This window comes from Dermochelys coriacea, chromosome 3 (assembly GCF_009764565.3).
Source record: "Dermochelys coriacea isolate rDerCor1 chromosome 3, rDerCor1.pri.v4, whole genome shotgun sequence".
Taxonomy (NCBI): domain Eukaryota; kingdom Metazoa; phylum Chordata; order Testudines; family Dermochelyidae; genus Dermochelys; species Dermochelys coriacea.
In genome coordinates this window covers 84,838,134-84,865,488 of record NC_050070.1, presented here as the reverse complement: position 1 = coordinate 84,865,488, position 27,355 = coordinate 84,838,134, and the positions used below count along the sequence as shown (strand labels likewise).

Below are 27,355 nucleotides of genomic sequence, written 5' to 3'. Positions count from 1 at the left end.
GCAGGACCAATCCCCAATTTTTGCCCCAGATCCCTGAATGGCCCCATCAAGGATTGAACTCGCAACTCTGGGTTTAAGCAGGCCAATGTTCAAACCACTGAGCTATCCCTTCCCCTTCTTTGTTCAAGTTAATTATAATATACATGATTAGGCTGGTTTTTTTTTTCATGGAATATGCATGTTCAGTAAATCTTGTTTTGAATAAACAGATTTCAGTTTTTGTGTTAGCTATTTCCCTTGTAAATCTCAATTTGTTTCTAGTGCATTAATTAGAAAATATGGAAGCCCTCTAGTGGCCAAAAATACCTTGAGATTTTGTGGAGACCAGAGGCTTTATAACATATCAAATAAAATGTCTGTGTCACATTTTGAAGGCTTTAAATTCAAATCATGCTAAAATTTCTGTTTTAATAAAATCTCTTAACTTTATTTCCCTCAATGCAAATATAGATTACTTAAGTCATCCTATTTTTTCCACAAAGACACCTGATCTAAACTATTTCACATGTGAGGGGAGAAAAAAAACAGAATAAGAATTTTTTCAGCTACAGAAGGATCAGCCCTCTTCTTTGCACGTGGAACTCCCCTTGACTTCAGCAAGTCTTATATATGTGGAGGGTTTCCAGGATTATCCCCTGAGGCTCCACCCCATCACTGCAGTTCATAAAGCCATATGTAAGAGCTTTGAGTGTGAAGGGATATCAAACTAGCACTGCCTTGTTTAATTTGACCATTTAAAAGGTAACCCTTTTCTCAGCTGGCTACTTTAAAACTGACATCTTTGTGTGGCTGAACTGTTTTCTTTTTGGAATTTGACTTCTTAATATGTGAAATGTTTTTGGGCTCAAAGATTCAGTGCCAGATTTCACAGTATTGTGACAAAGTTCCTGCTCTACCTGCGTGGGTCTTGTGCTTATTAGCGAATTTGCTTGCCTTGGAGCTTCACTGCAGCCCTCAGCTTGGCTGTTTTTCTGAATTCACAGTCCAGGTCAACTCCTCCTGTGTCTGACCAGGAGTTGGAAGGATTTGGGGGGAACCCGGGCCCGCCCTCTACTCCGGGTTCCAGCCCAGGGCCCTGTGGAATGAAGCTGTCTAGAGTGCCTCCTGGAACAGCTGTGCGACAGCTACAACTCCCTGGGCTACTTCCCCATGGCCTCCTCCCAACACCTTCTTTATCCTCACCATAGGACTTTTCTCTTGGTGTTTGATAATGCTTGTACACCTCAATCCTTCAACAGTCCACGTTCTCACTCTCAGCTCCTAGTGCCTCTTGCTCATACTCACACCACAAACTGAAGTGAGCTCCTTTTTAAAACCCAGGTGTCCTGATTAGCCTACCTTAATTGATTCTAGCAGCTTTTTGATTGGCTGCAGGTGTTCTAATCAGCCTGTCTTAATTGTCTCCAGAAGGTTCCTGATTGTTCTGGAACCTTCCCTGTTACCTTACCCAGGGAAAAGGGACCTACTTAGCCTGGGGCTAATATATCTGCTCTCTTTTACTCTCCTATAGCCATTGACCCAACCCTGTCACAGTAGTTACATTGTGATAATATGAAATCACTAATGAAGACAGCCATGCTAGGCTAACAATATACATGAAAACATACTAATTCACACATGGGATGTTTTATTAATTGCTTTAATTTTGTTCTGTATCCTGTACATATTTTAGCTTTGGAAGTAATAGAAGAAAATATTACTGCAGGAACAGAATATGGACTTAAGGTAAAATCTACTGTTTTATTACATTTCATGACATTCATAAGGCCCCATCTTGTTCCCCTTGAAGTCAGTGGCAGCTGAATGGGGCCACCATGCAAATATTATAAGATGTTATGCTTTACATTTTCCTTTAGATGCAGGAATTGCTTTTTGGAGGTCAAAGTATTCCTGAAGAACTGATTACAAAGATGATTCTGAAAAAGATTGAGTCACCAGAAGTTGTTCACTTTGGTATGTGTTGTCATTTTTCAGAACTCTTAAAGTATGCCCCACCCTAGCCCTCTAAAACTTAGTTTTGTCTTCTTGTATATCCATAGCATATGATTTTTTTAAAATTCTGCTATACTGCAATCTGTTGGATTCAGTCAGACATTTTTGCCATGAGCACTGTAGAATCTTTTCATTGCTTCATGCAGAACATGGATATCTGTAAATTATGGTGACCTGAGATGGCATTTAGGGAATACTGTATTGATAGTAGAGGACATAAGACTGCTATGTACTCATACACACACCAACAGTAATATTTTTCAGCCAAATTATATCCTTCTGATTTTCTGTAATAAAAATGAGATACTATCAGAGACTGAGCTGTCAAAACAAGTAGTTCTGGAACAAAATAATTTTAAAAAGGAGCGAGTCCCAAGACCCAGATAGTATACATCAAAGGGTTCTGAAGGAGCATAAGTATGAAGTTGCTGAGCTGCTAGCAAAGATGTACAATCTCTCATTTTAAAAGAGATGCAACACTGGAGAATTGGAGGGTAGGAAATGTTTCTATTTTTTTTTAAAAGGTCGTATGGATGTTCTAAGGAGCTATAGACTAGTAAACATTATATATGTAGCTGGTAAACTGGTAGACACTATAATTTAAAACAGAATAATAAAACACCTGGAAGCTCATGACATAACAGTCTAATCAGAGCACAGTTTCTTTAAAGGAAAATTATATCTTACTAATGTTAGAATTCTTTGAACATGGTAATAAAGTAGTAGATAAAGAACCAATTGACTTTCAAAAGGTCTTTAACAAGCTCAAAAGAGGATTCTAAAGAAACTAAATACTCATGGGGTGGGAGACAAAGTACTGTCATGGATCAAAAACTGGCTAAGACATAGGAAACTGTAGGAATAAATAGTCAATTTTGTCATGGCAAAAGGTTAACAGGAAGGTGCTTCAAGGATCTGTGTTAAGATTGGTATTGTCTAATATACTAATGATCTGGAAAGGAGGATGATCAATGAGAATTATCTTCTACACATTTTGCTATTTAAAAGTAGTCAAGTCCAGAGAAGTCTGTGAAGAACTTCATAGGGACTTAACTAAGCAAGGTGAATGGACAACACAATGGCAGATGAAGTTAAATATTAATAAATGCAAAATAATCCACATTAGAAGGAACATTTTGAACTTATTGTTCGGTTTATTAGGGTTCTGAATTAACTATTCCAAGTCAGGAAAGGGACCTGGGAATCATTGTGGACATCTCAATAAAACCTCTGCTTAATATGCAACAGTGGTCAAAAAGCAAACAAGATGTTAGGATGCATCAGTAGTAGGATGGAAAATAATGTGTAAAAAGTTATAGTGCCATTATCTAAATGGGTGATATGCCCTCATCTGGAATACTGTGTGCAGTACTGGGCTTCCCTTCTCTAAAATGATAATGCAGAATTAGAGTAGGGAGTCATTCAGAGAATGGTGACAAGGATTATTAGGAATATGAAAAAACTCATACAGAGAGATGTGGAAGAGATTGGGGTTGTTTATCTTAGAAAAGAATGAGTAAGAGTGGACATGATAAAATAATTAATGGCACAAAGAAGGTAGATAGGAATTTCTGTTCTCATAACACAACAACAAGGGGACATTTAATGAAAGTAAAAGGTGCAGATTCATAACTGGTAGGTAATAGGAAAGTTTTCCACTCAAACCCTAATTAGACTCTGGAACTCATTGTCACAAGATGTTATTAAAGACAAATTTGGCAAAATCCAAAAAAGAATTGGACATTCTTATATGGGGTAGAAAAATATTTAGAGTTATAATAGTTAATTATTTTTTTAAAAGAGTATTGGAAGGGATATAAAATCTGATGCTTCAGGATTTAAGACAATTTCTAAATCCTGGGAATTAGGATTAGACTTTTATGGAGATGAGATTATCCTACATCTGCCTGCTGAGGGTTTTCTTGCACTTTGAAGCATCTGGTGCTGCCTGCTGTTGCACACAGGATACTGGTCTATGCAGGAGTTGGATCCAGTATAGCTGTTCCTTTCTTCATTCTGGTCATCTGGAAGCCCTCAGGTTCCATCAGCCTTCAAGGACAGAGTACCAAAACTGGTCCTTTACCATGGCAGGCAGAGTCTCTTTACAGAAGGAAATGTCAGGGTAACTTTAACTTCCCCCATCTCCATTCCAACCCAAATACTAGATCCATAGTGCAACAGACAAGCTATGTGAGCTGAGTCAGAAACCACTTAGGATGGTCATTGTGACAAGCATGAAATCCTGAGATACTCTAGAAAAGTAATCATCTGCATGGACATTGAAGTCACAAACATTGTCAAGCATAGTGCCGCCAATGCTACCACAACAGAATATGATCAGTTTAGCAAAGGTTTCTAGTGTTTTGAATAATCAGTACAAAAACTAGCCCATCCCAGCCCAGGATTCAGACACCAGATGGGCACACTCAGATCTGTCACTAGGATGGTAGACTTTCTGCACTTGAAACTGGATGCAAAGAGCACAGATATGAATCTCACTTGTCCCCCTGTTGCCTTGTGTTGCTCCATATGCATGGCTGGAGTCCATGGCTGTAGAAAGATATAGGTTATGCAAAAGGTATATATACTGTTGTAATTCTGATCACTGACCTTACATTGAAAAACAGAGTCTAGTTCCTGCTCATTGTAAAGGAATTTGTTCTGCATCCCATGGATCTCCCACCTCCCTAATATAAGGATTACCCTCTATGTCCCAAGAAAAAGTGATGCAATTTCTTTCAGAAAGCTCTCACCTCCAGAGCATGAGAGGTGATTCCTTCCCAAAATACAGTTATGGAATTCCTACTCCCTGTTGAACTCACCTCCATAGGTCAGTGTGACTCAGTCTATTTCCAAACCAAACATTTTCTATTTGAGCCTTCTTATTCCATCATTTTCAAATCACCCTAATATTCTACCTGCCACTCAACAAAGAACAGAAAGACATTAGATGCTACTGAGCATGCATTATAAATAGCCTATATAACTTCATGGATTACGAGTAATTGCTACATGATTTAGACTTTTCAGATTGGATTTCAAAGTAATATTTAGCACATATAAAATTGTTTGTCTATTTTGGGCTATTTTTCTCTATATTCATTAACTGAATTAACAGTCTTTGAGAAGTATATAGTTATCTTGAAAGTATTGCAGCTTTATGTCATGTCACTTTAGGTAATCACAGATAAACCATAGCTAGCAATGTGTGTGGCCATGACAAATGGATTCTAGTTATACTTCTATCTAGATGTAATGTTTAAAACAGATATAAATATTTAATATATTGAAATAACTTTCCAAAAGATGTATTTAACACATTTTATTTGGCAGGTTATGTTCTCAGTGGATTTCCTTCTCTCTCAGAGGAATACATGACTATTTCGGAGCAAATAGAGAAAATTAGAAATCTAAAATTAAAACCAAATTTCCTGATTAACCTTAAGGTAATGACAGCTTTGATAACTTGCTAATCATTTTCATACTTATTCTTAAAATAAGATTAATATTCTATAGGAGTCAGTAATTTTTTTCATATATGGAAGTACAATAGCTGTTGCTAAGGGCCAAATTCTTCTTTTAGAATGGAGTTGTCAAAGAAGTTACGCTGGGTTTATACTGCTCTAATAGACAGCAGAATTTGGCCCTAAGGACCGATCCTACAAGATATTGAGCATCTCCTGTAACTTCATGAGGTGCTCAGTGACTATAAATCCCACTGATCAATTTCTAAGATTGGAACAAAAAGTACATGTTCCATGAAAATAAAGCCTAGGAGTAATAATGGTATGAATATTCTAAGTCAAAGCCAGTAGAAGTGCTATTTGAGACTATCCTCAAATATTCTTGGGAAAAATTAGTTACATATTTGAGTGAAAAAACAAGTTACTTTGTAGTCCAGCCTTCCTTGTATAATTGCCAGCAATGGTGAAAATACTACTTACAGATCAGTTATTTACAAATCAGATTTGAACTGAATCTGCAAACTCCTCTATGCTTTCTTGCAAAATTTACTGAAATTCCCCAAATAGACATATAGTGAAGTACCAGCCAGACGCTTTCCAAAAATTACTGTAATATACATTTAGAAATACACATTATTGTAAGTACAGTAGTCAGAGGACTTCTTACTCCATAGTTCTTAAAAGAAGAAGAAAATATACTGGATTTATTAGGTCTTTTTCCCCTCTAACTTCTAAAATAATGAATGGGCTGCCGAAACAGCAGTGTTTGTTACATTGTCCATGTATTCTCAATAAGATTTTGCTTGTGGTTCCTCAGACAGTACAGTAAGTACCTAGATATGTAGCATGTATGTGAGACAGAGATGGTAGTTGGTTGGCTTAAGTGGAGTAGTGGGAGTGCTGCCACTTCACTAGATGTCATTAAATTTTTTCCACACACAGCCCAAAATTCTACATATTTCATAATTTAAAGACTTACATTTGAACAAGTCCAGTGAGCATTTTAACTGCTAATTTGAAATTATTTGGTTTCTGAGAGCACAAAAATAACTTGAAACCCCAAAACAAAATACCCTTTTGTCACACTTTAGGGGAAGGAGCTGTTATTTTTACTTATAGGAAGTTGAACCTTGTTTTAACAACAGACAGTGCAAAAGACTTATTCCAGGCAGTACATTCTGTATGGTTTCCACACATAAAATTCCATATAAATGGGTGATACAGTTTACACCAGCAGAAAGGCAATTCTTGACTTCCTGTACATACCTCATCTCCCCCTTCTGACTTCAGCTGAAGGAAGTTGAGAGCTTAAACTCCAAGGAAGGAATCTTGGCTCCACTGCAGTCAAATGAGAGTTTTGCTGTTGACTTCAGTGGTTCCAGGATTTCAACTAGATGTGATAGTGAAAATAGCCACAATTCTATGTCAAAAAGAAAGGAAGAGGAATCTCTTTAGAAATGCATGATCTGTGAATAGCTTTTCATTATTCACTGTGGAAAAATCTTGTTCTATTTGTATATAAAAAAAATGGCAAAGAGGAGGCTCCTTTGGGGGGAAAAAGGGCAAATCTCAGCAAACGCCTCTTCTTGCCTGCTTCTGAAAGTTGTGTGTCATATGGCAATCACATGAGATTCCCTAGTTCTTGCAAGGGGAGCAAGGCAATCTCCAGAATTCTGGTAACACTTCAAGGGGTTGCTCATGTACTGAACTTATCATGCCCAGTACTTGGCCACATGGTCCAGTTAAACAATACTTTGTTCTGTACAGTACAGGATTGACCATGGGGCCGGGCCACAGTCCAAAGGGGCTCAGGCCCGGCCCGCTCTTCTCTGTCCCCCACCCACCCGCTCTTCTGCAGGGGCAGCGGGCAGAAGCTTGGTCCTGTTGGCTCCTGCTGCAGAGCAGGCTCCGCTGGCAGCCAAGCTGTGGCCCCCGTGCCTCTTCCCCCAACATGCAGCGTTGCTGCCCCTCTTCCTTCTCTTAAAAAAAAAAAGAGGAGTACTTGTGGTACCTTGGAGTAACAAATTTATTTGAGCATAAGCTTTGGTGAGCTACAGCTCCCTTCATCACAAAAGCTTATGCTCAAATAAATTTGTTAGTCTCTAAGGTGCCACAAGTACTCATTTTCTTTTTTGCAGATACAGACTCGCACGGCTGCTACTCTGAATCCTCCCTCTCTCTCCCTGCCGCTGAACAGCTGATCACGCATGCAAGGAAGGGGGAGGAGCAGAGCTGCAGCTTGCTCGCCACTTGGGGAAGGAGGCGGAGAAGGGGCGGGGCCTTGGGGAAGGGGATGGAATCAGGGCATACCCCCCCAGCCCGCTGCTGTGAGCTGCGCAGGGCTGGGAGCACCCCCACAACTCCAGCCCACACCCCCAGCCCTGACTCCTGCATCCCCGTCACACACCGCTACAACCCCAGCCCTGACTCCTGCACCCCCCACGCATACCCAGCCCCCCCACACCCTGACTCCTGCACCCCCCCACATCCCCACCCTGAGCACCAAATAGGAGCTCCTGCATGCTCCCCCACATTCCCACCTGCACCCCTCGCACCAAATAGGAGCCGTCCCAGGTAAGTGCTCTACACCCCAACCTCCTGCCCCAACCCTGAGCCCCCTCCCTCACCCTAGCTCCTGGCCAGACCCTGCACCCCAATCCCCAGCCTGCTGCTGCACCATAACTCCCTCCCAGACCCTGCACCTCCAGTCCTGTGCTCAGGGCACCCCCACCCTCAGCTCAATGCAGACAGAGACTAAGAGAATGGGCTAGAACCAGGGAGAAGGTAGATACACACTATGTGGGCAGGGGTGGGGAGAGAAGCCTGTTTACCTCCTCCCCAGCCCTGCTGCGCTTGCAGTTTACCCCTGGCCCCTCCCTTGCTCCAGGGACCAACCCTAGCTCCTGCCCTGTTGTGCTTTTGCCCCCAGCCCCTGCCTTACTCCTGTCAGCAGGCACTAATCCTGCCCCCCATGCCCCACAGTGCTCATCTTGGTCTGGCCCCTGCCTTACTCCAGCTGCGGACCAATCCTTTCCCCAACCTATGCCCTGCTGTGCTCTTGCCTCTGGCCCCTGCCTCACTCCAGCTGGGGACCAATCCTTCCCCCCGCCATGCCCCACTGTCATGGTGGATAAAAATCAATGACTTAAAAAATAAAAAAATCAGATTTTTTTTATTTAAATGGGATTTTTGAGGAAAAAACTATTGTATCTCATCATGGAATAAGGATTATAAATTCTAATTCTATAGTACGAGACAATATATTCATGTAATATTTAAGAAAAGTTAGTAAATGAGTTCTAATAGTTCATGGATTAGGGACCCAATCTTATGGGGTTTCACAGGATTATTTAGGTTAATCTTTCTGTCTACCCACTGGGACTCAGTGCTCAGTCTAGAAGGTACCATCAGAGATGCTTAGTTTTGCAGTTCTCAAACCGTGGATTTGTCTCCCCAGAGGTAACACATGCTTGTTAACAGCAAAAATGTTTTAAATAAATAAATGATATGCAGAGGTGAGAAATAACAGACCTCAACTCTATTGTCCCTCTGCAAATTTGTGTACAGAGTCAATCCCTTACCTCTCTTTAAAAGTGAAAAGTTTCAAAAAGTTCAATGAATAGAAGATTGTTGGGAGCGGAATAGATCTGGACAAGGAGAAGAAGTCTGGAGATAAATGTGAAGTCAGAGACATGCTTTTTTGTTAAAATTATGTTTGCTGTTGAAGAAAAAATCCAGAATACTTAATGTTGTTTTAGTTAAATAAAACAATTTAAAATGTCTGTCTGGTGATGTTCTCCTCCTAATACAGCCTGGCAAGAAAATCCTCCAAATATAATTGATTAACCTGTTGAACTGGAGATAGTTCACCTCCCAATGACTTCATAAATATCAGTTTCAATTATATTTGGTAAATGAAATAACCAAACAATCATTCATTTTCTGATATAGCTGTAAAACTCATCTGAAAAGTTTTCAAAATAAATTACTCTTTAAAAATGTGTAGTGTGTACCTTCTAAAAATGAAACCTACATCTATCTCTGAGTTGTGAAGACTATGTATTAAGGTTATAACAACCAACAAGAATGCACTTTTATGTAGAAAACCATGATTAAATTGAGACTTCCTGACTAGTGATTTCAATCACGATTTAAATCAGATCTACCCTGCCTGCTGTGCTCTTGCCCCGGCCCCTTCATTCCTAGGGAAGCCCACAAATATGTTTGGCACCGGGCCCACAAAAAAGTTAATCTGGCTCTGGTTCTGTAGAAATTGCTTCTCCCTTTCTGCCCCTCCCTGGATTAGCAGTCATTGTTTTCTCAGGCTTTTCAAAAGTTGGGGGAAAGCCAAGTGAGGCTATGTGGTAGGTGATTGAGCAGTAGCTTTTGGTATTGGGAATTGTCTGTTTACAAAGGCTCTTCCCGTGTCCTTTTGACATCTGTACATTTAATTATTGACTTTTTTTTAAAGTTTTATGTGCCTAGAAAGCTATTTAGAAGTGCAATATATAAAAAATGTTAAGTAGACTATTATTTTTAATAACAAACAAAGTTTTCTTTCAATTATTTCTTAACTAGTGTCCTGACTATGATTTGTGCCAAAGACTCTCTGGGCAAAGACAGCATCCTGATACAGGGCAGATATACCAAAAGAACCAGTGGGATCCTGAAATTCTTGATAAACGGAAGAAAAAGAAGGATCAACATAAAGGAGAAAATGAGGAAGAGGAAGAGGAGGAAGAGCAGGAAGAAGAAGATGAGGTAACTGATCTTAATCTACAGAAGAGACTCTCTTTATTAGCAGCCATGTCCGAAAAAGAACAAAGCTTATGTACATTTAAAAATGAACTAAAAATCCTCAACTGTTACTCTGAATGCATTTTGTTCAACCCTGTTTTTGTAATCAATTTCTGTTCTGCTTTCAGAGATGTACTATAGTATTTAAACAAAATTATAATACTCATTCAGTAAAATCAGTAAAATTCAGTGAAGTCCCTGTTCTGAATGTCATTATGCCTGACAAGGAAACAGATAAAATTAGAGTTACAGTTGGTCACACATCTGTTATCCAGGCTAGTGCCAACATAATCCCCATTAGTTCAGACGTGAGAATGGTCACATATTCAATAGCCTTTTAGATTTCTGGATTCCAAGACTAGAAAACAGAAAGCTGTTCCCACTCTTCGCCTACTGTCATTTTTTTGATCCATTTGTATAGACTTTGTAAAACTGGCCCCATTTTTCATAAATTAAAAAATGTCATTGGTCATAATGTGTGGATTTTTCCTTCAGTTTTTTTTAATACAGTTCCAAATCCACAACTGGGGAATAACCTGTCCAGCTGTAACATGATTTCCCATGACTACAATTTTTTAGTTCTCATTTTTTTCTTTACATATCTCCTTTACCCATTTTTTGACCCTGGTGTAATACGAGGTAGTCCGTGGCAATCCGTATAATTTTATCTTCATAAATCTGTTGTGTACTTCTGATTTCATGATTCCCTTTTACCTTTGTCCAAAAGATTACAGCTAATAGTTTCATCCTTAAATTTACAGGTGCTTCTCCAGTGGCTATGTTTAGCACACATACTGATGTTGCTGTCATTGTGCCACATGCCAATCGCACAGCTTGAGCCTGCAGCAGTTCCAAGTTTCTAACATTTGTTTTTGAGGATGAACCAAAACACTTGGCATCTGTAGTCTAAAACTGATCTTATCAATGCTCTATACAGCATAATCAATACCTTCTTATCTGTATCCCATTTGTTTCAAGCTACTCTTTTAAATAAGTTCATTCTACTTTTACACTTTTAATTGTGTGTGACTTTTCCAAGTCCATTTATTACCAAACACTGCTCCTAGGAACATAAACTTTTCAGCTATCTGAATTTTTTCACCATAAACAAGTCAGTCCCCATCTTCCTTATTTTTTATCATGGTTAAAAATATTCTGTTTCTGCAAGAGAGAATTTAAATCCCCAATCGTTCCCCCACTTGGAAGTTCTCTGGAGTGCCTCATTTGTCTTTTATGCTGTTCATTTCTCTGAACTGCCTTAAGTCTTTTATGCTTAGTCCAAATAGCACAGTCGTTTGCAAAAAGGGAAATATTGTTCCCATCTGCACACTTTCCAGTAGGCCATTTATCATAATGGAAAACAAAGTAGGACTAATAATACTCCCTTGTGGAGTTCCATTTTTAAGCTTGTAGGTTTTTGATAAAGCTGTTCTTACTTTGACTTGTATAGTTCTGTCACTTAAAAAAGCCCTTATCCCTCCACAGCAGTCTCCCTTTTATTTCAGTTTTGGCTAGTTTATATAGGAGGCCTTCCCTCCACAACTTTTTTAATGTCCAGGAAGACTGTTATAAAGTTCTTAGTCCTTAGGCTTTTGTGTACCTCTGTTTCTAGTCCCACTATATGGTCAACAGTGCATCTTCCTTTTCTGAAACTACTTTGTACCTCAGTTGTAATTTTTTCCCCCTCTCCAAGTATTCTATTAGTCTTACTTTTATCATTTTTCCATGATTTTTGCCACACACTTGATGTGAGGGCAATAAGCCTATAAGCTTCAGGTCTTATATATAATTGATATAACCAATACTTGTTTCCAGTCTATTGACAGCAGTCCTTTTTCCTATATATCATTATATGACTGCAATAGAATTTTTAGACTTCCTTTTGACAATGGTTAAAGCATTTCATTATTTATATTACCTTTACCCAGAGCTGTATTTTTCCTTATTCTAATGGTTGCAATAAGCTCCTGCATATTAAAATTTTTGTTTAGCAGATCAGTATATTCTCTTCAGCCATTTAATAGTTCACAGTTATCCTCAGTAAACTTCCTTCTTTCCCCCAAAACTCATTGTTTTGATTCATATCACTACTGACCTTTTGGAATTCTTTTCCTAGTTGAAGACCTCAGTTTCATTGTTTACAATAAGACTAGGTATAAATTTACTTTGAATTCCATTCATTTTTGAATTTGCCTGTATATTTCAGAAAGCTTTGAATCTTTGTTCAATTTCCCACAGACATTTCTCCAACGGATTTTTTGTCTTTTTGATAATCCTTTGTGCCACTGTCTTTTTTATAATTCATTAAGTCTTTACTATTAATTGTGGTGTTTTGCTTGCTTCTATACCTTTGTTTCTTTGCTTGATTGCTAATTTACAATCCTCATTCCATCCGGAAACCGTATTTCTAAATCAGGGACAATATGATGTTTTATAGATGGCCTGTTGCTGAAATTTTTTATTATGTTGTTATAGAATTCATTACGTTGACACTTGTGCAATCACTGCATAAATATTCATCACATTTAATCTTGAAAAGACCGCAGTCAGCTTTTCAAAACTTTCAACTAGGAATACTTTGTGTTTTTGACATCTCTTTGGCTTTGGTCCTCAGTATATGTAGGGAAGTGATCACTTCCCATTCCATCTTCTTTTTAAGATTCACAATTGCATTTACTATCTATATTGTTTGTTGCAATTCCTAGATCCAAAAAAGAAAAGGATCTGTCCACTGATTAAATCTAGCATGTATTTCTGTATTTAATATTACCAGGTTATGAATATCAATAAAGTGTTCTAACCATTTACTCAAAGAGAAAAGGAGTACTTGTGGCACCTTAGAGTCTAACAAATTTATTAGAGCATAAGCTTTCGTGAGCTACAGCTCACTTCATCGGATGCATTTGGTGGAAAAAACAGAGGAGAGATTTATATACACACACACAGAGAACATGAAACAATGGGTTTATCATACACATTGTAAGGAGAGTGATCACTTAAGATAAGCCATCACCAACAGCTTGTCACCATGGAAGGTTTTCCTCCTTTCCCCCCCCTGCTGTTGGTGATGGCTTATCTTAAGTGATCACTCTCCTTACAATGTGTATGATAAACCCATTGTTTCATGTTCTCTGTGTGTGTGTATATAAATCTCTCCTCTGTTTTTTCCACCAAATGCATCCAATGAAGTGAGCTGTAGCTCACGAAAGCTTATGCTCTAATAAATTTGTTAGTCTCTAAGGTGCCACAAGTACTCCTTTTCTTTTTGCGAATACAGACTAACACGGCTGCTACTCTGAAACCTAAGCATTTACTGTTAGTAAGTTTACTTACTTCCCCATAGCTCATTATGACAATTAAAGTCTCTGCAAATTATCAATGGGTTTTTGTTATTAACTAAATTTTTCTAGTTCTAAAATAATTCATTTTTACATGGCTTATAAACATTTTAAAGCCATGTGTTTTTGTTCTGCATGGGAATTGCAATAGCATCAAAACTTAGTTTCTGCGCATCCATTTCAACTTAACTAAGTTCCTTTTTATATGTATACAGACCTTCTCCCCTTCTTCTGATAGCCTCCGGGGTATATCCAAATGCCCTCCATCCCCAGAATACTAATTCATAGATACTAAGGTCAGAAGGGACCATTCTGATCAATTAGTCCGACCTTCTGCCCAGCGCAGGCCACAGAATCTCACCCACCCTCTCCTATGAAAAACCTCACCTATGTCTGAGCTATTGAAGTTAATTGGCCTGCCAGGAGGGAGGGAGTAGGACTCCTTCCTCCCACTGCACCACGGCCAATGAGAGCTGTAGGGGCGATGCCTGTGGGTTGGGGAAGCACATAGAGCCACCTGGCTGTGCCTCCGCCGAGGAGCCGCAGGGACATGTTGCCGCTTCCTGGGAGCTGCCTGAGGTAAGCGCTACCCAGAGCATGCACCCCCTCCCATGCCCCAATGCCGCAGCCTTGAGCTCCCCCCCCGCACTCTGAACCTCTTGGCCCCAGCCTGGAGCCCCCTGCTGCCCCCCCTCCCCCCACACACACACACTCAAACACCAACCCCCTGCCTCAGCCTGGAGCCCCCTTCTGCACCCTTAACCCCACATTTCATAGATACCAAGGTCAGAAGGGACCATTCTGATCATCTAGTCCGACCCCCTGCACAACGCAGGCCACAGAATCTCACCCATGCACTCCTACGAAAAACCTCACCTATGTCTGAGCTATTGAAGTCCTCAAATCGTGGTTTAAAGACTTCAAGGAGCAGAGAATCCTCCTTCAAGTGACCCGTGCCCCATGCTACAGAGGAAGGCGAAAAACCTCCAGGGCCTCTCCAATCTGCCCTGGAGGAAAATTCCTTCCCGACCCCAAATATGGCGATCAGCTAAACCCTGAGCATATGAGCAAGATTCACCAGCCAGATACTACAGAAAATTCTTTCCTGGGTAACTCAGATCCCATCCATCTAATATCCCATCTCAGGGGATTTGGCCTATTTACCCTGAATATTTAAAGATCAATTACTTACCAAAATCCCATTATCCCATCATACCATCTCCTCCATAAACTTATCAAGTAGAATCTTAAAACCAGATAGATCTTTTGCCCCCACTGCTTCCCTTGGAAGGCTATTCCAAAACCTCACTACTCTCATGGTTAGAAGCCTTCGTCTAATTTCAAGTCTAAACTTCCTGGTGGCCAGTTTATACCCATTTGCTCTTGTGCCCACATTGGTGCTGAGCTTATAATTATAAAATAATTGCTCTCCCTCTCCGGTATTTATCCCTCTGATATATTTATAGAGAGCAATCATCTCTCCCCCCAACCTTCTTTGAGTTAGGCTAAACAAGCCAAGCTCCTTAAGTCTCCTTTCATAAGACAAAAAGAAAAGGAGTACTTGTGGCACCTTAGAGACTAACAAATTTATTAGAGCATAAGCTTTCGTGAGCTACAGCTCACTTTATCGAATGCATCCGATGAAGTGAGCTGTACCTCACGAAAGCTTATGCTCTAATAAATTTGTTAGTCTCTAAGGTGCCACGGGTACTCCTTTTCTTTTTGCGAATACAGACTAACACGGCTGCTACACTGAAACCTTTCATAAGACAAGTTTTCCATTCCTCGGATCATCCTAGTAGCCCTTCTCTGTACCTGCTCCAGTTTGAATTCATCCTTTTTAAACATGGGAGACCAGAACTGCACACAGTATTCTAGGTGAGGTCTCACCAGTGCCTTGTATAGTGGTACTAAAACCTCCTTATCCCTACTGGAAATGCCTCTCCTGATGCATCCCAAAACCGCATTAGCTTTCTTCACAGCCATATCCCATTGGCAGCTCATAGTCATTCTATGATCAACCAATACTCCAAGGTCCTTCTCTTCCGTTACTTCTAATTGATGCGTCCCCAACTTGTAACTAAAATTCTTGTTGTTAATCCCTAAATGCATAACCTTACACTTCTCACTATTAAATTTCATCCTATTACTATTACTCCAGTTTACAAGGTCATCCAGATCCTCCTGTATAATATGCCGATCCTTCTCTGAATTGGCAATACCTCCCAGCTTTGTATCATCTGCAAACTTTATTAGCACACTCCCACTTTTTGTGCCAAAGTCAGTAATAATAAGATTGGAGCCAAAACCGATCCCTGAGGAACTCCACTGCTAACCTCCCTCCAGCCTGACAGTTCGCCTTTCAGTAGGACCCGTTGCAGTCTCCCCTTTAACCAATTCCTTATCCACCTTTTTATGTTCATATTGATCCCCATCTTCTCCAATTTAACTAATAAATTCCCCACGTGGCACGGTATCAAACGCCTTACTGAAATCTAAGTAAATTAGATCCACTGCGTTTCCTTGATCTAAAAAATCTGTTACTTTTTCAAAAAAGGAGATCAGGTTGGTTTGGCACGATCTACCTTTTGTAAAACCATGTTGTATTTTGTCCCATTTACCATTGACTTCAATGTCCCTAACTAGTTTCTCCTTCAAAATTTTTTCCAGGACCTTGCATACTACAGATGTCAAACTAACTGGCCTGTAGTTACCCGGATCACTTTTTTTTCCTTTCTTAAAAATAGGAACTATATTAGCAATTCTCCAATCATTCGGTACAACTCCTGAGTTTACAGATTCATTAAAAATTCTTGCTAATGGGCTTGCAATTTCAGGTGCCAATTCCTTTAATATTCTTGGATGAAGATTATCTGGCCCCCCCCCGATTTAGTCCCATTAAGCTGTTTCAGCTTCTACCTCAGATATGGTAATACCTACCTCCATATCCTCATTCCCATTTGTTATGCTACCATTATCCCTAAGATCCTCTTTAGCCTTATTAAAGACTGAGGCAAAGTATTTGTTTAGATATTGGGCCATGCCTAGATTATCTTTAACCTCCGCTCCATCCTCAGTGTTTAGCAGCCCCACTTCTTCTTTCTTAGTTTTCTTCTTATTTATATGGCTATAGAACCTTTTACTATTGGTTTCATTTCCCTTTGCAAGGTCCAATTCTACTCGACTTTTAGCCTGTCTCACTTTATCCCTACATGATCGGACCTCAATAAGGTAGCTTTCCTTGCTGATACCTGCCATCTTCCACTCCTTGTATCACCTCTCCAAGATGCTTGCTCATCCAGCTGGGTCTACAACTCCTGCCTATGAATTTTTTCCCCTTTCTTGGGATACAGGCTTCCGATAGCTTCTGCAGCTTTGATTTAAAGTAATCCCAGGCCTCCTCTACCTTTAGATCCATAAGTTCTTCAGTCCAATCCACTTCCCTAACTAATTTCCTTAATTTTTGAAAGTCAGCCCTTTTGAAATCAAAATCCCTAGTTGCAGATTTATTTTTCTTAATCCTTCCATTTAGTTTGAACTGAATTAGCTCATGATCACTTGAGCCAAGATTGTCCCCTACAACCATTTCTTCTATGAGGTCCTCGCTACTCACCAAAATTAAATCTAAAATGGCATCCCCTCTAGTCGGTTCAGCAACTACTTGATGAAGGAATCTATCAGCTATCGCATCTAGGAAAATCTGAGCCCTATTATGATTACTAGCACTGGTCTTCCAGTCTATATCTGGGAAGTTAAAGTCTCCCATGATCACGCAGTTTCCATTAGTATTTACTTGATTAAAGACATTAAAAAGGGCTCTATCCATATCCAAATTAGATCCCGGAGGTCTATAGCACACCCCAAGCACTATCGTAGGAGAGGCTGTACTAGTTTTCTTCCCCAATGTAATTTTTGCCCAGACAGACTCTGTCTTATCCATTGCATCGCTTCTTATTTCTTTACATTCTACCTCATCATTGATATACAATGCTACTCCACCACCTTTACCTTTATTTCTGTCTTTCCTAAACAGCACGTACCCTTCAATACCTGTAGTCCAGTCATGACTACTATTCCACCATGTTTCTGTTATCCCTATAATATCTGGTTTCACTTCCTGCACCAGTAGCTCTAGTTCCTCCATTTTGTTACCTAGGCTCCTCGCATTGGTGTACAAACATCTTAATTTTTGCTGTTTGGCCTCGCTCACGTTTTGTACCCTATTAGGCACAGTCATTCTACAGCCAGTATAACCTATTAGACTAGTATCCACACCGCCCTCGCTCCTTATATACATTCTCCTACCCACGGCTGTATCCTTTCTTACTTCATCTTCTTCCCTCTCAATGCTAAAATCTGGCGTGGAGATTACCTGGACATCTCCCAACCATCTCCCCCAAATTCCTAGTTTAAAGCTCTCTTTATCAGTTGTGCCAGCCTCCATCCTAGGAGTCTATTTCCTTCCATACTCAGATGAAGTCCATCCCGAGAGATCTGTCCTCTGTCCGTGAATGCCTCCCAGTGGCCATACATCCCAAAGCCCTCCTTATAGCACCACTGCCTAAGCCATCTGTTGACAGTCATAATCTTGTCACACCTTTGTTGCCCTTCTCTAGGATAGGCAGGATCCCACTAAAGATCACCTGAGCCTCAATTTCCTTAAGCGTCTTCCCCAGCCTAGCATAGTCTCCCTTAATACTTTCCAGCGAGAATCTAGCCGTATCATTTGTTCCCACATGAAGGATAATTAGGGGATTCTTTCCCGCTCCCTTTAGGATCCTTTTCAACCTCAGGTCTACATCCCGTATCTTAGCACCCGGAAGACAGCACACCCTTCCATTCTCTGGATCAACTCTAGTTACAGGTCTGTCTATTCTTCTCAATAAAGAGTCCCCTATCACATAGGCCTGCCTTTTCCTGGTGACAGTGCTATTCTCCAGTCTCTCCCCTGTTCCCTCTGGCTGCAAGTTCTTTCCATTCCTATTTTCCCTTATAATCCTTTTCAACCCATCCTGTATCCTCCTGGGGCTTATATTTGGTGTAGTCTCCCTTGACTCTTCCCCTTTTCCTATAGGGCTAGCCTCTCTTCTCTTCTTCCTTGCCCTTCCACCTTCAGTAACTACCTGCTGAGCCCCTTCTTCATTTTCCAACTCTGCAAACCTGTTCCTAAGCTCTATTTCTCCTTCACTAGCCCGTCTTTTCCTCTGCCTGGTTCTTTTAGTCACATGCTTCCACTGACCACTTTCCTCACCCAGTCTCCCCTCTAAATTCCCCAGCCCTGCTTCCATCTGTGAGTCTGAGCTTTTCCCTTCAGATACCTCATGTCTTTGCTCCATCATCTGCTCAAATCTCTTCCTAAACTCAACCGGACTTTCCACCTGCATCTCCAGACCTCGGATCTTTTCCTCCATCAGCTCTATCAGACGGCATTTCATGCAGAAAAAACTCTTACCAGGTCCCCCCCTCCAGGATCATGTACATACTACAGCTCCCACATCCAGTCATCCTCATTGTGTCTTCCACTACAGGAGTCACTCCCACAGCTGCCTCCGTATCCATCATAGCCTTCCCAGCTAAATCCTCTTAATCTGGGAAACACAAGCCACACCAAAAAGACCACCCCCCCAGCAAAAACAAACCCCAAACAAGCACCACAATACAAACTCCCACTGAAACTCCCCTGTTTAGAGCTCTGTTTGCTAGCACCTGTGCTACTGCAGCTGTCTGTACCGCTGGCTGGCTACCTTTATAGGACCCCTAGTCAGAAAAGCCCCGCCCCCTAATCAGGGCTCAGCTTCTCTTGCAGCACAAAGTCCCTACAAGCCTCTACACACACACACACAAATACTAAAGATACAAAACCAAGTACAAATACCTTCTCCTCCAACAGAACTCCCACTGGCCCCACCCCAGAGCCTGCACCCCCACACACACCCCAACCCTTTGTGTCAGCACAGAGCCCCTCCCACACTCTGAACCCCTCAGCCCCAGCCCCCTCCTGTACCCCATACCCTTCATCCCTGGCCCCACCCCAGAGATTGCACCACCAGCCGGAGCCCTCACCCACTCCCATCCCCCAACCCCCTGCCCTAGACCAGAGCCCCCTCCTGCACCCTGAACCCCTCATTTCTGGCCCCACTCCATACCCCGCACCCCCAGCTGGAGCTCTCACCCCTTGCCCCTGCCCAGTGAAAATGAGCGAGTGAGTGAGGGTGGAGGAGAGCAAGCAACAGAGGGAGAGGGGATGGATTGATCAGGGGTGGAGCCTTAGAGAAGGGACAGGGCCTCTGGTCAGGGGGCAGGGCAAGGGTGTTCAGTTTTGTTTGGTTTTAGAAATTTGGCAACCCTACACTTCGTCCCTGTCCCTGGCAGCCAGGCCCAGGCAGGGAGCGGAAGGGGTGGGACCAGCCATTTCTCATGCTGGGCACTTTGGGTTCCTACTCTGTGCAGTGTGGCAGCAGCCTGAAAGAGAGCCTGGCTGGGGTGGTACCCCAGCCCCTGCTCCCTGCCCAGGTCCGACTTCTAGGAATGGGCCAAGCAAGCCAGAAACGTGCCGGGGGAGGGCTCCAACTTACTCGGTCCCTGTCCCCAGCAGCTGGGCCTGGGCAGGGAGCACAGGGGATGCGGCAGGCTGCTGCCCTAGCCAGGCTCTCTCTCAAGCAGCCTCTGCGCTGCACACAGCAGTGACCCTGAGCAGTCAGCTTTAGCCATGTGAGAAGCATCTCTGTCCGGCTCCCCGCCCAGGCCTGGCTGCCAGGGAAAGCAGCCAAACGTGCCAGAAGGGAGGAGGTGCAATGGAAGGACAGAGCTCTGCCCCACAGTTAACTCTGGTGGGCAGGGGAGACTCCAGGCTGGACGCAGGGCAGGGGGTGTTGCTGGGGAGAGGAGACGTGGGGCTGTCACATGTCCTCCCTTTTAGATTGTGTTCCCCCGTATTAGCCCTATTTCTTGCACACATAATCAGGCTTTTCTCCATTTCAAAGATGACTTTCTTAAGTTCCTGATCATGCATTATTAAACTCTGCACATTCCAGCTAAGGATCATTAAGATACTGTTATATAAGCTGCATTTTTGCCTACATTTAAAATCTCATGAATGCAGTCTGTCAAGAGGTTGTCTATCATTAGCAAAAGAAGCAGAAAAATATCTGATTTTAATCCTTTCAGTTTTTTCCCCATCAGCAAGATGCAGTTAATAAACTTCTCTTTAGCACAAGATACATCATCTCCCATTCCCCTCACATTCTCCTTCCTGACCAGAGATGTTCTGTTGCTCTTGTACATCTTGTCTCTTACTTGTGTATTTTTATTTTTATGTTTTCTGCAGTGGGACTCATTGGTAGCCTCTACAGATGATACTTCTTGGAAAAAATTTTTTTTTGTATTTCTCTAGCTCATTCTGCACATCCTTTATAAGCTGTACTGTGCATTCCTCCACCATTGCTGCATTTAAGTTCTATTCCTTCTACACAGTTCTCATATGAGTGATTTCTTCCACGTATGCTGTACCTCATTGCTTTCTTACAAATAGTTGCAGCACATCCAAACCTTTGACAATTATAACACCTCACAGGAATTGGGAGGAGTCTGTTGTTTAACCCATAAAGATGGATTCCCCATTTGGATCCTATCCAAAGTGTCCTGCCTTCAGATGTTATGTGTACAGCAGTAGATGGCTGGTTTTCACTCTCTCTCTTATGAAAGTAGCTGTTTAACAAATGATAATTTCTCTTTCTTTTGATATCATCCTCAGACAATCCTAACAGCACTCCATACATAACCCCTCTTGCTTCCATCAGGAATTTAGACAGTTGACAAGTATCTCTCATTTTCCTTAAGGTTACAGTTCTAAAAAGTTTTTCAGCTTGCTCCTTAAGTGGACATTCTATCAATAGATCTCCATCATGCATTCTTTTAGCTCTTTGTACATAACCAACACTTCACATGATCCATTCCGCCATTTTCAGGGGGTTATCATCATCTATTTTCACATTTTCTATAACTGATTTGACAATATGAAAGGTTGACTTTTACCTTGTTTTTGTTTTTCATTTCTTTGTATTCTATCTTCAAAACCTGATATATCTAATCTTTTTTTTCTCTTTCCTGATCTGAGACCATTCCTCATCTACTATTTTTCCTCAGCCTCCATTGTCAGTTTCAACATTCAGCCTTGTTGCAGCTGGGGTCCAGCCTTAGATCTCCACTCCAACTGTTCCTACAATCCAGCCTCACTATATTCAGCCAGATACCAGCACTCAGCCCCAACCCAATCTTCAGCCAGCAGCCTGCCTCCAGTTACCTCAGTCCCTGCATGCATCAGCTCCAAATTCCAGCCAACTCAGCACCAACCCCATAGTCTCTCTCAACCTCAAGCCTCAGCCAGCCTGCCACCATATACGGGGCTTAGAACCTCTCTTTTAAAGAGCTGCCCCTCTCCAGGTTTGACAGGCCTCACAGGTACTCAGAGTTCATGCTAATTGTGCCCAGTGGAGTTCTTTAGCTCCTTCTTGACTGGGGTGAAATATTGTCCACCTCAGTCTTTCTTAGGCTTAATTTGAGAGCTAATTTTCACTCTATATGTATAAAAATGTAAGTTGCTACAAAATCGTCTGTGTATGTGTTTAGCTAATGAAACAAATGATCACTAATAAGGTCAGCCTTGTTTTGTATGCCTTTTGGTTATTAATGAAAAATTAACACAATATTTTTATTATAATAGCTAGAAAATACACAAAATTCTATATGGATGAGAGCTTTGTGTAACTGAGTCCAGCTGTTTACATCTTTAGTTCCTGCACACCTTTAATAAGTTTCTAGACACTAATGAAATGCAAATATTAAATAATAGTTATATAACTGGACATGCATTTTAAGTGCTTTGCTGGCTCGGGGGCTTGGCAGATTGTATTTTACTTTGTTCTTCACTATTTATAGTATTATTTATTTTGTGCCACAGATATACAAGGTGCATTACAGATGTAAAATCTGACAAGGACCCTACTTCAAAAAGCTTGCAATTTAATGTATACAGATAGCTTAATGAGTAAAGATTAAATCAATGCAAGTGCAAAGGGGATTAAAGGGTGACAAAAAAGGGAAGAGGAAAAATATTCCTGGGAACCATTTTGAATTTATTTTTGACAGGGCTCCAAACATTTATATGACACCTACCATGATGAAAAATATCTTTGCTGACATGCTCCCAGGCATGACAGTGAAGTTTAAAGGAATAAAATAGTTGTGTATTATTTATTGTGCCCTGTATTTAGTTGTTAAAATATTGACACTCAACTTTGTTTAAATTTTTTTTAAAAGGATAACTTATTACATCCCTTTCACTGAAGTTTCTCCTCCTTTCTCTTCTTTGCTTCACTCCATTATTTCTTTTTGTGGTCTATCTTTTCCTATATTTTCTACAAGGTCTGTTTTCTGTTTTCTTTTGTTCTTGCTCCTGCCCCTTGTCCTTTCACTTCATTATGTTCTCTTCTCTAGCTCCTCAATATTTTCCAATTTCATTCCTCCTCTCATTTACTTTTCCCTTTTCTTACTATCATACTTTCTTTTTTAATGTATCCCATCAATAAATATTAGCTAACATGTTGATTAAAATATTTTTCTTCCTAGTCTGGACAAGGCCTTAGGGAGATAGTACAACATTTTTAAAGGTGAAAATATCATCTAGATACTTGTAGAAAATACTAAAGGCTGAATGCTCAGGTGCAGCAAAGGAGTGTGCCATACACCTTGGGGGAGGAGAAGCAAACAGATTTATGTCCTCTCCCTGCACCTCATCTTGGGGACTAGTTCATTCCCTTTTACCCTGGGATGCCTTTAAATTGCACTGCTTTATAATGTTGGACAGAGGTGTCTAGAGCTCCTCCCATCCCCATTAAACCCACTTACCAAGTTAGCTGGTGGATCACTATCAACCAAGGGAATCCTCAGAGAACTCCTTAAACTACTATGCCACACACACGAAGAGTAGTAGGGTCCTATCTAGACAGGCTTTGTACATTTATTATTACAGGGCTTGAAATAAAGTATTTCTTTTCTTTACTTTAGGCAGCAGCAGATGCAATCATGTTGTCAGATATTTTGCCTCATTTGGTGCAGAGGCCTGAAGATTTTTTGGAAAATTCAGAAGCCAGGGTTAATCTCTATAAGGATACCATGCTACATCCTCTAGAGGTAAGAACAGCACAAAGTAATATTGTTGTATACACCAGAAGATAATTTTTAACATTTGTTTTTCTATAATTTTTATGCAGTCTGGGTATCTTGAGTTTATTTTGCAAAGATGAACCTAACCCACAATCTGACCCCCCTCCTCAGAATTTTGAGGTTCAGATTAAAAAGTTCAGGATACAAGACAGTTCACAGTTGTTTCTAGTGTCAAATCAAAGTCCTGTACCATCTTTTTAGTTTGGATGGGGCTTAAAAACTGTGAGAACTACACTGTCATGTACTTCCATACCAGATGTCGTCTGGCTACAAATCTTGCTTATACACACCCACTGTGTTCATCATAAAATCCAGATAAGATTAGCTTTACAGAAGGTCTTTTACTCACAGTGCCTCCAATAGGCAGAATAGTATAATACAGTTTAGCATTCCATTACATCTCCCCCTTTAATTTCTACTTTCCTACCATTTACAATATTTATGCTATTGTGCTATCTTTGAAGTTCAGTATATATCCTTCTGTCAAGTGTCTCTGAATAATACTCTTTTTCTAATTTTACTACTCAAACGTAACAGTTTCTTTTGAACTCTCCACTGTTGGTCTCGATCACATATGGTCTGGGCACTGAATTCTTTTCCTTTACAACAGCTGGAGTTGTCCATCCTTTTTCTCCATCCAGTTTGACATGAATGGGGTTACCTGGTTCCAGACCTGGCAGTTCTCTAATTGAGTGTCATTTATTGTAAAACTATTCATCATCTCTTTTTGCCTTCATGTCTGGCCACTTTGGAGATAGATTATTTTCCAAAGTTGGAACAGTAGTTCTTGTCTTCCTGTTAGGAGTTGTGCTGGACTGTATCCTGGAGCTGCTGTTGGTGTTGATCTGTAACTCAGAAGATCCATTCCTTACTCTTCTTACTATAGGATTTTCTGTACAGCTCTCTCAATCTTTCCATTCACTTGTGGGTAATGTGGGCTGCTAATAATAGGCTCAAAATCATTTTTAATTCAGAATGACAAATTCTGCTACAGTGAATTGTGGTCTGTTGTCCATCACTAACTGTTCTGGAATACTGAAGTGAGCAAAAGTGTACTTCAGTTTTTTGATAACATAGCAACATGCCATGTCTTTCCAGTACATTATTTCTATATACCCATGTAATGGACTGGGCCTCACCATGTGGCACCTCCTACTGGCCATTCTAGGAATTAGCTTGAGTCCTTCTTCAGGGTGCCCTTCTCCAGTGATGTCTCGCTTGCTGTTACTCTTACTTTGCTGTCTCCAGCACTCTGACTCGTGTCTCTTCTCAGACCACGGCATCCCCTTCTGGGCTGTGCCCCACTCCACTGTCTCTCCCCTCTTTTGGGGGGGAACAGGCAGTCTATAGTCCAGCCACTCACCTCAGTGGCCTGCTGCAGTCCCCAGTCTAGTCCCTTGCTCCAGGGGCAAACTGCAGTCTTTGTTCGCCACTTCCCTCAGAGCAAGTAGGGGGCAAAGAAAGAGGGAGGAACCCAAGTCTACCTACTACTTGGTATCCTGACCCAGGGATCCTATAGCTGGCAGCCACTCACTGTTCCTCCTCTGCTGCCTCTTTTCCCTGGGCCACTTCCCCCCCAGCCCTAGCACCTTATCTACCCTTCCTCCAGGGTCTCAGTTTGGTAACAGTCAGCCAGATTCTCCTTCGGCCCTGGCCCTGGCCCTGGCCCTGGCCCTGGCCCTCCTAGATAGCCAGTCCTTCTCCCTAGCAGGCCAGGGAGAGACTGCTCTCTGCTCTGTTGAGCAGCCCTTTATATATGCCCCCTGCTAGCCCTGATTGGCCACTGCAAAAAACCACCTCCCAATTGGCTCACTTAATGAGCCCTCCTTTAATTGGAGGGTTCTGTGCAGGCTCTCTCAGGTCTGCTTTAACTCCTACTCTTCATGGTGTGGGGCAACTGCCCCACTACAGCCTGGAAAAATAGTCCACTATGACCAGGCATGTCTTTTGACTTCACATAAATCTGAAGCTAGTCTCTTCCAAGGTTTTACAGGTAGGGGTGTTTCTACACTGTATTGTTCAGCATTGTCTCTTAAGTTGATTTGTACTAGATTTCCTTTCAAAAGTCTAATATTATCAAATCTTCTCTCAAGCTCCTCCACCTTTTTCACTAGGTCCATCATGGCTGCTATGCTGCAGCTGGGGAGGTCACTGGTTTTTGATCACATACCTCTGAATACAAAACTTCTGTCTTTATAAGTTTTTGTGGTGAACTGGCCTAGGAGGTTCAGAATAACTCCAAGGTTCGTCAGAGCTGTGTCAGGCAACTTCAGCTCTGGAAGGGGTTGAAGGTGATTGTAAGTCCCTTCTGTGATGTCAGTTCCTGAGTCAATTTTAAAGTCAATAGCCTTGCCATGAATATTCAGTTTCACTCTCCAGGCAGGGTGTATGTCATCGCAAGTGATAGATCCCAGAAACAATGGCTCTTGATTGTCTGTCATACGAGTCAATTCCCCACCTGCTTTCATGTGGCAAACAGCTGCAAAATGTCCATATTTCATGCATGTCTGACATTGTGTGTCTTTTGGTTGGACATGTATCATCATGTGACTTTTTCCACGCCTTGTGCCTGCAGGCTGGAATTTGTTCCTCTTTGCCTGAGAGTTCCTTGCCTCAGAGGTTTTATGCTAGTGACATTTAACACTCAATTGTCTCTTTACAGTTTCTAAGCTAGTTTCAGGTTTTTCCAGTTGCTTTAGGTTTTGCTGTCTCACCAGCTCAGACTTCTTTGCTCTCTGTATAGCTGTGCCTAGTGTTAAATCTCTCTTCAGTTATAGCTACTGTGAAATATTTTTATCTGTTAACCCAGTAACCAGCCTGTCTCGGATATTTTCATTTTTTGCATTCCCACATTTTTCAACAAATGTATGCAGATCTCTTATAAAACATTCAACATTTCCCCCTGGCTCTCGAATTCTCTGATGGAAACATGCTCTTTCATAAACCACATTTCTCTGTGGTAGAAATCATACATCAAACATAGCCAGAGCCCTTTCACAGTCATCTTTGTGACTGTCTTCAGTAAAGTCAAAAGGATTTAAATATATGCTCTGCTTGCTTTCCCATAGCATGAATTAAAGAAGAAACCTGTATATCATTAGTTTCCTTGTGGAGCTTGGGAGTTGTGAGAAATCTGGCAAAATATTGTTTCCAGTCAGTCCATTCTGAAGGTTTGTCAAAGCTAAAGTGCTCTGAGGCACTGAAGAGAGTGGTATGTTGATGAGATCCTCCAATCTTTGTTGCTTTGTTCCTTCTGTGTGCAACCTTTATTTCTGTTTTCCTTCTGTTTCTGTTCTTAATTTACTTCTGACACCATGTCATGTACTTCTGTACCTGATATGGACTGGCTACATAGCTTGCTTATGCACATCAAATGTGCTCAGCATAAGATCATTTAATACGCTGCCAGGTATGGCTAAGATTAACTTTAAAAAAGTATTTTACATCTGGTCCACCTAGTGGCATAACAGTATAATACAGTTTAATATTCCATTAGATACACTAATGTTATTTCTATAATTCCAGATAGGGAAGTATATG

General features: G+C 41.2%; 1 protein-coding gene and 1 long non-coding RNA gene across 3 annotated transcripts in view; one reads left to right on the top strand and one right to left on the bottom strand.

Annotated features, from left to right (window-relative positions):
* Positions 1–27,355, top strand: part of AK9 (adenylate kinase 9) — a 217,787-nt gene that overhangs the window by 16,652 nt on the left and 173,780 nt on the right. For both annotated transcript variants that reach the window (XM_038394087.2, XM_043510793.1), the window contains exons 4-8: positions 1,673–1,725; positions 1,857–1,953; positions 5,326–5,438; positions 10,035–10,217; positions 23,657–23,782. In XM_038394087.2, coding sequence (XP_038250015.1) covers positions 1,673–1,725; positions 1,857–1,953; positions 5,326–5,438; positions 10,035–10,217; positions 23,657–23,782 — 572 coding nt within the window. The remainder of the gene's footprint in view (positions 1–1,672; positions 1,726–1,856; positions 1,954–5,325; positions 5,439–10,034; positions 10,218–23,656; positions 23,783–27,355) is intronic.
* LOC122459308 lies at positions 1,663–25,451 on the bottom strand. Its single transcript, XR_006279907.1, has 3 exons — positions 25,405–25,451; positions 4,815–4,910; positions 1,663–2,279 (listed from the first exon to the last, which is right to left on the bottom strand). It is a non-coding gene; the product is annotated as an uncharacterized LOC122459308 (long non-coding RNA).